Source organism: Carcharhinus amblyrhynchos, chromosome 25 (genome assembly GCF_965287045.1).
Source record: "Carcharhinus amblyrhynchos chromosome 25, sCarAmb.v2.hapA, whole genome shotgun sequence".
Classification (NCBI taxonomy): Eukaryota; Metazoa; Chordata; class Chondrichthyes; order Carcharhiniformes; family Carcharhinidae; genus Carcharhinus; species Carcharhinus amblyrhynchos.
The window spans coordinates 4,256,667-4,270,499 of record NC_137348.1 but is presented as its reverse complement, the minus strand read 5'-3'; the positions used below and the strand labels follow the sequence as shown (position 1 = coordinate 4,270,499).

The window sequence follows — 13,833 nt, the reverse complement described above, 5'->3', positions numbered from 1 at the left end:
GGAGACAATACACATCTCTTTAACCTGTGATCAGTGCTCCTTCCACACACATTGTCAGCCACTTTAGGACTTGAACAGCAGGTTAGGTGTAAAGATTCGCATTCTAATCAGTAATCTCTAAACTGTCTGAGCTTTATATGCTCTGCCTGAGGCCAGAACTCTCCATTCACCTGAAGAAGAGGGAATCCCCTCGAAAGCTAGTGAGTTTACTATCAAATAAATCGGTTGGACTAAAACCTGGTGTTGTCAGACTTTTTACTACAAATTTACAGCCCAGGAGGGCATTCGGCTCATCATGCTTGTGTAGGCTATATAATAGACCTGTCCAACTAGTCCCAATCTTCTGTGGCTCCTGCCATTTTTTTCCTTTAAAGTATCTATCAAATTCTCTTTTGAGTTGCAGGTAAATCTACTTCCACCACCCTTTCTGGTAGTACATTCCAAATCATCGTAACTCACTGTGCACAAAAAATGTTTCCCCCTATCATCTTTGGTTCTTTTGCTAATTGTTATAAATTATATCTTATAGTTATTGATTCTCATTCACTCTGTTAAAGCCCTTCCTGATTTTGAACACCTCTATGAAAAAATTTGTTTAGGTTGATATTATCTAGTCATTTTGGAATCCTAAGAACAGCAATTACATCCCCTCTCAACCTTCGCTTTTCTAGTGAGAAGCTGCTCAATTTATATAAGTTCTCATAATTTAATCCTTCCATCTGCTCAATCATTCTCATTGTTCTTGGCTGTGTACTTTCAATGACTGTGTATTGTGACATCAAGGGACAAGCACAGTATTTATGATGGGGAAATGTTACTGTGTTTTCAGCTCAATATTCCAAAATACTGGTTTGCTTTAGTCCCATTAAGCATTGATTTCCTAGAATCATAGAACCCTTTAAAGGGCAGAAGGAGGCTATTTGGCCCATCAGGCCTGCACCGACCACATTTTGCACCCAGGCCCTATCCCTTAATCCCATGCATTTACCCTAGCTATTCCCCCTAACGCTAAGGAGCAATTTATCGTGGCCAATCACCCCAATCCACACATCTTTGGATTTTGAATTTAAAAAGTGATTCTCTTTAGAGTGGTTGTGCTAACTTTCTGCCAGCACCAAAGCATGTTGTAACAGACATTGCTGAAGAAGCATGCTTCTGCACCCGAAAAAGATCCTGATGGGTATTTTTTAAAAATCAAGTTTGTTAGAATATACTAAATCTTACCATGAGAACCAGCATCAGATGTTGTATTGACTGCTGTACATCAGCTGTATTGAAAGAGGAAATTTGCATTAATCATCACATCTTTGAAGATGTTTCGAATTACTTGACAGCCAATGATCACTTTTGATGATAACATTATCACTGTCATGTAGGGAGATGCAGCAGCCATTTCACATGCATCACAAAGTCCCCAAAAACCGTGTTGAGATAAACAATACATGTTTTCCCGCCTGTTGGATGTCCCATAGTATCATTCTGCATTTACTTGTTGTGACATTACTCATTAGCTGAATGTTACGTTTCGCTGTTCGTCTGATGTTCCTTTAATGACACTGCTCAGATACTTCTACAGGGAATTTTATCTAATTGGGAAGCATACTGGAACCTGTTGTTGATAATTCTCCAGATTTGCAGCTGCTTTGTCCATCACACATTGCCACGTTATCTCGGTCAGTAAAGTATAATTTAGAATCGTTTAATTTGGATCTTTTTGGTGTTTTATGTATGATGGGAAATCTTGCTAACTGCATTCAACTTTAACAGAGCTGCTGGTGATTTGCATTAAGTTTAGATGTCTTTTTTTTTGTAAATTATTGTAGTGCAGGTCATTTGTCCAAAATACATTCTCTACATTAGTATGGAATGGAAGGTATTTCATTAAATGTTTCAGTTCTGATGAAATCGACAGGCCTTTACACATAGTGAATGTCAAGTGTGTAAAACTGATGAATCTCATAGTACTGGTAACCAGTACTATTTCCTAAATCTCTTGATTCTTAAAAGAATTGCATTTTATAGGTGGTCTTCGTGGGTACGGCATGACTGCTCCCGGCCTTCAGCCTTTCTTCCCACCAGGATCCAGAGCATCAATTCTGGGCACCCCGCCCCTAGGCATTCAGCTGCAGACACCTCGCATCAGATTTGGGAACCAACTGTTCCAGCAGCATAACCGGAGATTTAACAAAGTAAGAGGAAAGCTCATTTCAATGGAGGTGAATTAGATCTCCCAAGTGAGAATGATATTGTATAAAATATAATTAGCTGGTGTGATGAAAATGGAGTATACATAAGCAAAATAATCTTACCGGTAAATGCGTGAATAGTAGGCCTTTGCACTGTAAATTTTAGATTCGTACCCAACCAAAATGGCAAAAATATCAACTGCCAGCAATGTTTTTAATCAGGAGAGAAGATTCTCCAAGGAAGTGGGGGGGAAACACTTATAGTGTTAATAGAAACACTAATAGAAATAATAGTAGGAGGGATTATTGTTTAAAGGGCAAAAAGCTGCAGCATGCTACGGTGCAGAGGGACCTGGGGGTCCTTGTGCATGAGTCGCAAAAACCCAGTCTGCACATGATCAAGAAGGCGAATGGAATGCTGGCCTTTATAGTGAGGGGGATAGAATATAGAAGCAAGGAGGTCTTGCTACAACTGTACAGGACACTGGTGAGGCTGCAGCTGGAGCACTGTGTGCAGTTTTGGTTGCCACACTTGCACAAGGATATTTTGGCCTTGGAGGGAGTGCAGAGGAGGTTCACTAGGCTGATACCGGAGATGAGGGGGTTGGACTATGAAGAGAGACTAAATAGACTGGGTCTGTACTCGTTGGAGTTTAGAAGGATGAGGGAGGATCTTATAGAGATGTATAAGATAATGAAAGGGATGGATAGGGTAGAGGTAGAGAGATTCTTCCCGCTCAGAAAGGACAGCAGGACCAGAGGGCACAGCCTCAAGATAAGGGGTAGGGCAGTTTAGAACGGAATTGAGGAGGAACTTCTTCACTCAAAGGGTGGTGAATCTTTGGAATTCTCTGCCCGTTGAAGTGGTGGAGGCTACCTCGCTAAATATATTTAAGTCACGGGTATATAGGTTTTTGACAGACAAGGGAATTAAGGGTTATGGGGAGAAAGCGGGAAAGTGGAACTGAGCCACTTCAGATCAGCCATGATCTTATTGAATGGCGGGGCAGGCTCGAAGGGCTAGATGGCCTACTCCTGCTCCTATTTCTTATGTTCTTATGAAACAGAAATTTGCATTAGTATTTGTGCATTAGTGACATTGTCCCACTAGGGGGCACAGCCTCAAGATAAAGGGGGGGCGGTTTAGAACGGAGTTGAGGAGGAACTTCTTCGCTCAAAGGGTGGTGAATCTCTGGAATTCTCTGCCCGTTGAAGTGGTGGAGGCTGCCTCGCTAAATATTTTTAAGAAGCGGGTTGATGGGTTTTTGATAAGAGAGGGGATTAAGGGTTATGGGGAGAGGGCGGGAAAGTGGAACTGAGCCACGACAGATCAGCCATGATCTTATTGAATGGCGGGGCAGGCTCGAAGGGCCAGATGGCCTACTCCTGCTCCTATTTCTTATGTTCTTATGTATCGTAAACTGTTGCTAAACCCAGTGCATGAGGTGAGATCAGAAAATATTCATCAAAGATTTCTAGAACTTCAACCAAGTTCAGATTGACATTTAAGATCCTGCTTCAACAACTGCGGTAGTAGAGGTTGTTTTTAATTATCAGTATCTTATCCTTGACCCTTATAAATTTCCCTTTCTGCTCCGGTTACATTTTCCCTTACTCGTGTTTTATTTGCTCTAATTTGAAAATGGGTGGAATTGTCTGATTGGCAGTGTAAACCAAAGTGAGTGATGACAGAATTGCTTCATGTAATTGTGTTAATGGCGATGAATTTCAGATTGAATGTGCACAAAGATTTGCACTGTGATAGGTGTGATATCCTGCAGTGTGAATGTACACTTTTGACAATATGTTCAAATAGCAATTTAGATTTCCATTACATTTTTGTGGCAGGAAAAAAGATGTGGTGCATAATGAATGGATTCTGAATGGGGCTGGGAGGCTTTAGAGAGAATTTCAAGGAAACTCCTCAAAAGAATCTTTCTTCTTCCCACATGCTGATCTTTAACAAAAATAAGCAGGACAGACAATAAAGGGGTGCATTTGCTCCTCAGACGTATGCTTGGGAGAAAGTTGAGTCATGGATAATTTTGTGATTTCGATGTTTTAAAGCGCTATTTCCTCCTCCAGAATTAATGGTACTTCTTCCAGGACTTAGATCTAAAGTATCTAGAAGTTGTCATTCACTCTGCATTTGCAGGTAGTGAGTGATGTGTCACGATAATTCAATATCAATGATTAGCCAGGCATTGCAGTATAACACAGAGATTAAAAACTTTTAATATATTTCCACTTTAAAAGATGCAAAGAGATTTCAGAGGGACTTTAAAATATTGAGCTTCATTTTTAGTTTTAGGCGATCAGAGACAACAAATTATCATATGCCCAGTTATGATATTGTACATAATAGGAAAATGTGCTATGGGATGTTCAATGGTTTAACCCTTTTTGAATCTGCTAGTGGAAAAAGTTAGAATGTCATATTTCATCCCATTTGTAAACTTCCAACCGCACATCATGCCACCACCAAGACCAGTAAGAAGTCTCACAACACCAGATTAAAGTCCAGCAGGTTTATTTGGTAGCAAATACCACCAGCTTTCAGAGCGCTGCTCCTTCATCAGGTAAGTGGGAGTTCTATTCACAGACAGGACGCGTAAAGACACAAACTCAATTTACAGAATAATGATTGGAATGTGAGCCTTTACAGTTAATCAAGTCTTAAAGGTACAGACAATGTGAGTGGAGAAGCATTAAACACAGGTTAAAGAGATGTGTATTGTCTCCAGCCAAGACAGTTAGAGATTTTGCAAGTCCAGGCAAATCGTGAGTGTTACAGACAGTGTGACATGAACCCAAGATCCCAGTTGAGGTCATCCTCGTGTGTGCGGAACTCAGCTATCGGTCTCTGCTCAGTGACTCTGCACTGTCGTGTGTTGTGAAGGCCGCCTTGGAGAACGCTTACCCGAAGATCAGAGACCAAATGCCCATGACCGTTGAAGTGTTCCCCAACAGGAAGAGAACAGTCTTGCCTAGTGATTGTCAAGCGATGTTCATTCATCCATTGTCGTGGTGTCTGCATTGTCTCCCCAGTGTACCATGCCTCGGGACATCCTTTCCTGCAGCGTATCAGGTAGACAATGTTGGCCAAGTTGCAAGAGTATGTACCTCTGCAAGATGTGCCGGATCATCGACACAGATGCCATCATCTCACGTGAGAACACCATCCATCAGGCACACGGTACATACTCTTGCAACTCGGTCAACGTTGTCTACCTGATACGCTGTAGGAAAGGATGTCCCGAGGCACGGTACATTGGGGAGACCATGCAGACGCCACAATAATGGTTGAATTGTCATGGCGCTTGACAATCAGTAGGCAAGACTATTCTCTTCCTGTTGGGGAACACTTCAGCGGTCACGGGCATTTGACCTCTGATCTTTGGGTAAGCGTTCTCCAAGGCGGCCTTCACGACATAGGATAGCGTAGAGTCACTGAGCAGACTAATAGCCAAGTTTTGCACACATGAGATCAGCTTCAACCGGAATCTTGGGTTCATGTCACACTGTCTGTAACCCCCACGACTTGCCTGGACTTAAAATCTCACCTAACTGCCCTGGCTGGAGACAATACCCATCTCTTTAACCTGTGCTTAACGCTTCTCCACTTATATTGTCTGTACCTTTTAAGACTTGATTAGCTGTAAAGACTCACATTCTGATCATTATTCTGTAAATTGAGTTTGTGTCTTTATATGCCCTGTTTGCAAACAGAACTCCCACTGACCTGACGAAGGAGCAGCGCTTTTGAAAGCTAGTGGCGTTTGCTACCAAGTAAACCCGTTGGACTTTAACCTGGCATTGTGAGACTTACTGTGGTTTACCTCAATCCAATCCAAGATTACCCATTTCTAAACTGCCAGGCATCACTAATTCAGTGCACTCCTAGCTGGTCTCCAACATGTTATTTGAGGTAATTCAAAACTCTGTAACCCATATTGTAACTTACATCAAGTTCTATTATCATCACCCTTGAATTCGCTGATCATTGGCTCTCAGTCAAGAAATGTCTTACTTTAAAATTCTCTGCTTTGTATTCAAATTGCTCCATTGCCTCACCTTCCCTGTATTGGTTGTCTCCTTTAGCTCTACAGCCCTTTTGAGATACATGTGCATCTAATTTTTGCCCCATGAACACCCCCAATTTAAGATGGTGGCCTTGCCATTAGTTGTCTGGGTGCCAGTCTCTTGAATTCCCACCCTACGTCTGACTGCCTCTCTATCTTGCTTTTCTCCATTTTTATCACACTGTTAATTATATTTTACACAACATCATTCTCACTTGTTGATCTAATTCACTAATTTCACAGATCAATTTGTCTATGAAATAAATTTTAAAGTAATTGGAAAGAAGTATTGGCTTGATATCAGAATTTGTGTACTAGTGAAAGTCAAGCGAAGCCAAAGAAATCCTAACAGGGTTGGTGCAAAATCCTGCAGTAGATTTGCTGTTTAAAAGTGGATGGAAGCTTTGTTTAAAAGGGACATTTGTAAAATCTGGACTGGAGTTCAGAATGCAACCTGCTGATGGAAAGCATTATTGCGAGAGAAGGTTTGACGCATGTTTCTGGGAGTGGAGTGTGGAAACTCTCATATGTCAATTACCTGGGGGGATTCTGAGAAGAAATCCACCAAGCACTAACTGGATTTAGAGAGAAGTGTGTATTTGACCATAGTCATCTTGTGGGCGTCAAAGGGATTTTGTGTTAAAATGATTATTGTAGCTTCAGGTGTACCTTGTTATTCATGTTAGTCTTAAAACCTCTGAGTTAAGCTAAGGGAAGTAACAGTTCTCTGACTCTGTTGCTCCGCATTTGTTTTTTTTTAAAAAGTAAGTTATCACCTTTTGAGCCAGGGTTCCGTTCTGGGATCTTCCTGTCCAGTTGTAACATCATCTGAGATCATAAAATGATCCAACATTCCAAGTTCCCAAAGACCTAGAAGCTGTCAGACATTTTAACTTAATATCTTTCACCATGAGATTTTAACTGCTAACAGGCTTGGTATCAGTACTACACTTGCTGTGCAAATGCAATGAGACTAGCACCTTTGGTCCACTTAAAACATTTCTTTCTCAGACTGATATTCAACCCTGTATGTGTTAGGATAAATGCAGCCAGTGACATTGTATTGTACCTGAAGGCACCTATACTACAGCTTCACCTTGCAAGGTGAATATTCCTGTATGATACTTGAGACCTTGATTTAGTTTTGGTGTATCACTTTCTTCTAAATACACACTGTTCTGATATGCAGGATTTCAAAAGAATACAGGATATGAGAAGAGACCGCTATCCTCCACGGGAGCCATTTCGAGCAAAAGTGGCTGAAAAACATGATGCTAATAAAATCAACGTTGTGTCTGTAGCACAGGAATCAACAGGTACTAAGGGTGCAAAAAGGGCTTTATTAATATCATTTGTAATTCCAAAGCCTTATAATAGAACTGTATTGTAATCTACTGCCAGGTAATGAAATAGAAAGGCCAGGCATATATGTTTTTGGGTACTGACTTCCTAATCACATTATTTGCCTCTTTAAGCTTTTTGCTCTGTATATTTGCTAATGCAAGTTTAAAAAAACGCTCTGTGAATCATAATGTTTTCCGTAAGAAGACCTTTAACTACAAAGTTCACATCAGATTTCAGGCAGTTCTAGGTGTGATGGCTAATTTCGGGTGGGTATCTTTCAATATAGACAAATATAGCATTGTGAGCTTGGATAGGGCACTGCCAGCATGTATATACCATGCAGGGAACGCCTGGCTGGTGAACGGGGCTGATGCTGTGCTGGGATTATAGTATGACAGTGTAGGGCTGATTGGATGAACTAGCCAATTTTTTTCTGTTCATATTCATGTCATGGAGATAGTGGTAGTTACCGATTGCATCTCTTCAAATTAGTGTTCTACAAGAGAAGCTGCCTGCTATCAAGAATCTTTTCCTGTTTAATGTTCTTGAGGGTACAACCAGAAATGGAAGAGGGTGGTGGTGGCACAGTGCAGACATATTGAGTTAAAGTGGCTCCTGTTGCTGGATTTTCTATTGATTTGGTTACACATGCACTTTTTTGCCATCTTTCTATCCTATTACATTGCCATCTACACTGTCAATATAAATATAGAATTAACACGACAAATGTTTTTCTTGCTGCTCAACACACAAATACATTTGAACTCCAGCGTGTTGCACTGTTTGGAGATGATGCACTGCTCAGTGCCATTCTCATAAATGAAGATGCCTTATCATCTCCCAAAGCAGTTACTGCATAAATACTTCACATCTCTGTATGTAAAATACTTCACTTTTTATAGAAGCATTTAGATTATCAAAGGTATTATGATTCTTTCAAGCTCATAATTTGGTTAAAAAATGTTTGTATGAATTAATTCTTATCAATGTTTTTAAAATAAGAAGTGTAATGTAAATTACACTTAAAGTAATTACACTTAAAGTAATGTTTTGTTGTTGCAGAACATTTGTTTCAAGATTGCTTGTTAGTACAAATATTATGTTAACAAATGTTGCTTTAGACACATTATCTCCAGCACCATGGCTGCTTATTTCCCCTTTGCTTCTCCACACAACCACCAAAGCCGTAACCTAAACAATTAATTTGAAGCTTTTTTTTCTTTTACTCTCTTGGCAAATTTCTTTGAGCCCCACCTCTCGTAAACTTAAACACATCAAAAATTCTTCCACCACAAGTTCTTCACTGGGTGTTGCTCCTCTGTTGGCACTGTCCTTTGGCAACTATCCATTAGCTCCTCACCCCCAACTTTATATTCAAAGTTTGTCTGTCTCAAATAACTGTTGCGTTGACTCCTGTTTATCTTTGGAGTTTCTTGTGCCTAAATCCATGCATCTTAGACTACTCTGCTCCTGACCCCTTATGAAATCTGTGCACCTTTAGTAGTAAAGCTTTGGGAATCTTTGTGACGCATTCTGAAACTTTCTTGCTATAACCCTTTCTATTTTTATTCTACAGCAGAAGCAGCTTTTAGTCGGCATGGCCCTGAACCCTGGAAGTGCCTGCCAGTTTCTGAAAAACCTGCCTTTTAGACCATTCCTTTATCACCTCCCCATAACTTATCACACACTTATTGACTGCCAGCACTTGGGATGTTGTGTAAATATTTGACTGCAAGTCAGTCTGTCCACCACCCCAAAACCTTTTGGGTGCTTGCACTATTGTAAAAACTCATGGCTGTCAGTGGCAATACAGTGAAGGGTTGTTCAGGACAGTTTCACACCTCTCTCTTTATTAAATCTGTTTCTCTATATTGATTGCAAAGTAATGGCAGATTTAAATAACAAGGAAACCCTTAAATTATTTGAAGCATTTATCTTTACGTTGCTACTTCACCCTTACCCCTGTCATCATATTTGTATGTTGAAATTATAATATGATATTCTGCAATCTGAAATCATTTAACTATAGCTGTAAGAAGGTAGTGTGGCAACTTTCCTAACCCAGTCCATCACAAAGATAGATGAGGTGTAGAGATTAGTAGAATTGGCATTTTTAAAAATCATTGAAGGGTAAGCAAACTTCAGTTGTAACATTAAGTGGATTTATTTTTACATCAGGTAACAAAGTTGCTAACACTAAAAAGGGAACTGATTGTATACCTCTGGAAACAGAAAGCTCTTCACAAACTGATGAACCAGAAGCAAAACGGAGAAGGCTTGAGAGGTATTTACAAGTTTTTATTTTTAAATTGTCTTTGACTCAGGGATGGTTGAGAAGAGCAATGATCTAATGCTTGAGTATCATGCATTGGCACTACCTCTTACCCAATGCCTTTTTGAAGTACTCAGTCTACGCATATCTAAACAGGGGCCCTGAGAGGAGCAGGGCTGCAGGAGCAATGGTTTGCTAATACAATACAATTTAGTCATTAATGTAATTGCTTCTGAAAGGAAAATGTGAGGGAAGATGTGACCTTGTCTGTCTGTTTTTCTCTCCCTCACCCCTTTTTTTTGTCCCCAATATTTATGGTAACGTTATTGGGGTGTTACAATTTGAATCTTGAAAAACTGTATTTTCCACTCCATCTTTTAAAAAAAAGTTTACCTCAACTCTTTGTGTTTCATGTGTTGGGTCACATTGCAGAGTGGGTTTGCAATTATCTGGCCTGTGTAGTTAGTTACAGGAAAGCAAAATGTGGAGAGTTGCCATGTGTTGTCTGTTGCTGTCCAGAATACAATGAGATGTTGGCTTAGGTCAGTTGGCTGGACAGCTGGTTAATGATGCCAATAGTGTGGGTTCAATTTCCATAGTGGCTGAGGTTATTCTTGAAGGCCCTGCCTTCTCTACTTTGCCTAAGATGTGATCTCAGGTTAAAATCAGCACCAGCCAGTTCTCCCCGTCAAAGGGGACAGCAGCCTATGGTCATCTGGGACTATTACCTTTAGTTTTGTTAAGTTTTAACAAAGTTTGAAATCTTTTGCCAACAGTGAAAATGATGATGATCTCACTAATCAGTCAGGCGCCGGGGAACCAACCACATCCAAGAGCAAACTGCAGGGAGAAGACTTGGAAAAAGGTACTGCGGAGGTTCTGGAGTCACTGTGAGGAGGAAGATTCATAGTAATTGCCAGAGTCCAGTTGGCCAATCATCTATATTTGACTACAAAATTTAGTGTTAATTGTTATATTGCAATTGTCTAGATGATGCTCTTGTGCCCTGCCCTTAATTTCAAAAGCAGTAATTCCAGGTGCACAGAGCTATGCTGTTGCTCCCCACTTGAAGAGGCAAGATGTGTTAGCATCTGCAAGCTGGCCAGTGCCACAGCTCAGGTCAGTAGAAGTGCTGAGGCTGTAAGTGGAGACTATTGAAACCTGCTCAGCTTCCATGTGGAAAGTTCCAAATCTGTGATTGAGCAAATCAGTGCCCAACTGGTTAATCTGCTGTGCTCAGTGACTTTGATTAAGGGAGAATTTTAGCCAGATTGCTGAGAGAATTTCCTGTTCTTATTTGAATAGTACTGGGGAACCCAAAACGCCAGATAAAGCCCATGTGTAATCTCTCAACTGGAAGGACAATACTATCTGCTGCAGTGAAATATTGATCTAGATTAGATATTCAGTGGGCTTCTGACCACATAGCAAAGCTCACACAGAATCACTCAGATAATCTGGAGAAGAGTTACAGAGACTATTGAAATTTAGATATCAATAGAATTACGCTAGTCAATATGTTACCCTTGGATTTGCCAATAACATTTTGTGTGAGAGTATTTTGTAACATCATGTTAACATTAGAGAGCTATGGAGCAGATATAGCAACATTGGTGTTAATTTCCTGCAAGTTTTTTTTTAATAGTAAATCAGATGCAGCCTAAATACATCAAGCAATTCAAATGGTATGTTGGGTTTTATTGCAAGGAGATTGGTGTGCCTGAATAAAGAAGTATTTTTCTATTTGTATAGCACTTTAGTGAGACCACACCTAGAATGCTGTGTGCAGTTTTAGTCTTCATATTAAAGGAAGGAAATGCTTGCCTTGAAGGCAGTACAGTGAAGATTTACTAGATAATTCCTGGAATTAGAGGATTTTCCTAAATTGAGAGGGTTAGTAAATTGCTGTCTGGAGTTTAGAAGATCGAGAGGTGATCTCATTGAAACTTACAAAATTCTGAAGGGGCTTGACAGGTAGACACACAGGCTGTTTTCCCTGACTGGGGTATCTGGAACACCAGGCACAGTCATAGGATAAAGGGAGAATCATTTAAGGCTGAGATGAGAAGAAATTTTTTCACTAAAAGGGTTGTAGTTTTTAGTAGTGACTCAGGATTGTGGATGCTCAGTTGTTGAGTGTATTTAAGGTGGGTTAGACAGAATCTTATGGAATTGAGGGATATAGGGAGCAGATGGGAAAGTGGATTTGAAGCATGATCAACATGATTGTGTTGAATAGTGGAGCAGACTCAAGGGATAGTGTGGTGTTAGTCTACTTTTTAAGTTCTGCTTACATTTAACAGGATAGAGAGAGAGAGTTCTTGTCTTTGGGGCATCTTCAAATTATTTTTTCACTGAATTGTGGAAAATGTTGATCTAGTCTGTGCATAACTGGATCGTGTAAGCAGCAAATGAGATGAATGACAAGTTAATCGATTAGGTATTATAATTATCTGATTGAATGATTATAAATATCAGATTCTAATCTGACATGTTTTACTTTATCCTTTGTTTTGTAACAATTCGCTTACCAGACTTGCTGCTGTTTGCAGCCATCTAGCTTGTAGCTGTCTGCAACACAGTGAAAACTGGATTACTGTAATGGAATAAATCAGGTTATTGAAACCACTCCAAGTAAATTCATAATTTTTGGTTTAAAGGTAGCTTGAATTTGCTTTTCCCAGTGTCCTTACCTTGATAGGAGGCTGCTGTTCTCTGCATTGTATGTTCCAAATCTTTCTCCACGGTTTCAGAGCTTGTTTTGTAATTAGAAATATGTTTTTACTGGAAAGCTGTGCCATATTATGTTCAGTGACCAGTACTAGACTATCGATGGATGGTGCATTCAAATAAGCAAACAGTCAATCATAAAATTGTAATTTGGAATGCCAGATCATTTTTTTTAACTGTTTATTCACAGAAACCAACAAATGTGAAGAGAGTGGCGCTGACCAGAATTTGGAGCACAATACAGCTAACACAGAGGTGAGAATAAATGCATTTCTCACTTCAACTCTTAACCTCCATACCTTAATGAAATGCAATAAATTGTAATGCTTTAACTGAAGCCAAAGCTGCCCATGAAGATGTGCAACTTTTAATTGTCTGTGTGTCAGAAGTGACCATGGCTGATCTTCAATAAAAAATAACCAATCCTAACTTGACTAACTCTCCATGAAGCTTTGTTAGAAGGCCATAAATTCAAGCGCAAAAGTTGTTGGTCGTGCATGCTAACATTCTTTAGTTTTTCCCTTTTGTCATTGAAGTCTTCCATGAAATGTTATCTGGCAAATGCAGCAAAACAAGGCTAACAACTAAGCTATACATAATGCAGGAAACCTTAAAAGGACAGCAAAGATAGTGATGTCAAGCTTGCATTTCAGATTATAAGAAAGAAAGGAAGGAAGACTGAGGGTAGTCAGGATCTTCAGCTTTGAGATCCTTAGAAGGCATGATACTTGGGGAAAACAAAATCAAAAGATAAACATCATTGTTACCTACTGAAAAAGCATTGTTAGAAGTTGTTGGGAAATCTCCACTGGTCTCTTGAAATCTTACTGATCCCACCAAATGCTACAAAAAGGGCACAGAGCAAGCTCAGCAGCAAGGAAAACATTTCTGGAACTTCCATTCAGTCATGTTATTTACTGGTGAATATTGGGTGTCATTGATTCTGTACATGCACGGACCCAGGGAATTTTATTTATGCATTATTTTGGTTTCTCTTGCGTTTTTGTATATTTTGGTTCACTGTCTTGGGAAATTACAAAGCTGTTGAATGAACTGGTAATTTGTTTGCTTTGTGGTGCTTTGGAGACTGGGACCAGGGCCTTCATTACTTGTTTTCCAGATGGCTATTTATTTGAGGGTTTTTTGTTTTGGTTCCTTTAGGATTTGTTCACATTTAAGTAGTTGGATATTCAGTAACTTAACAAAGTTAGTTATTTGA

At 39.8% G+C, this 13,833-nt stretch overlaps 1 protein-coding gene across 3 annotated transcripts in view; it reads left to right on the top strand.

The window, feature by feature from the left end:
* Positions 1–13,833, top strand: part of ciz1a (cdkn1a interacting zinc finger protein 1a) — a 56,172-nt gene that overhangs the window by 10,350 nt on the left and 31,989 nt on the right. For all 3 annotated transcript variants that reach the window (XM_080211898.1, XM_080211897.1, XM_080211899.1), the window contains exons 3-7: positions 2,023–2,189; positions 7,458–7,584; positions 9,791–9,896; positions 10,661–10,749; positions 12,805–12,869. In XM_080211898.1, coding sequence (XP_080068024.1) covers positions 2,023–2,189; positions 7,458–7,584; positions 9,791–9,896; positions 10,661–10,749; positions 12,805–12,869 — 554 coding nt within the window. The remainder of the gene's footprint in view (positions 1–2,022; positions 2,190–7,457; positions 7,585–9,790; positions 9,897–10,660; positions 10,750–12,804; positions 12,870–13,833) is intronic.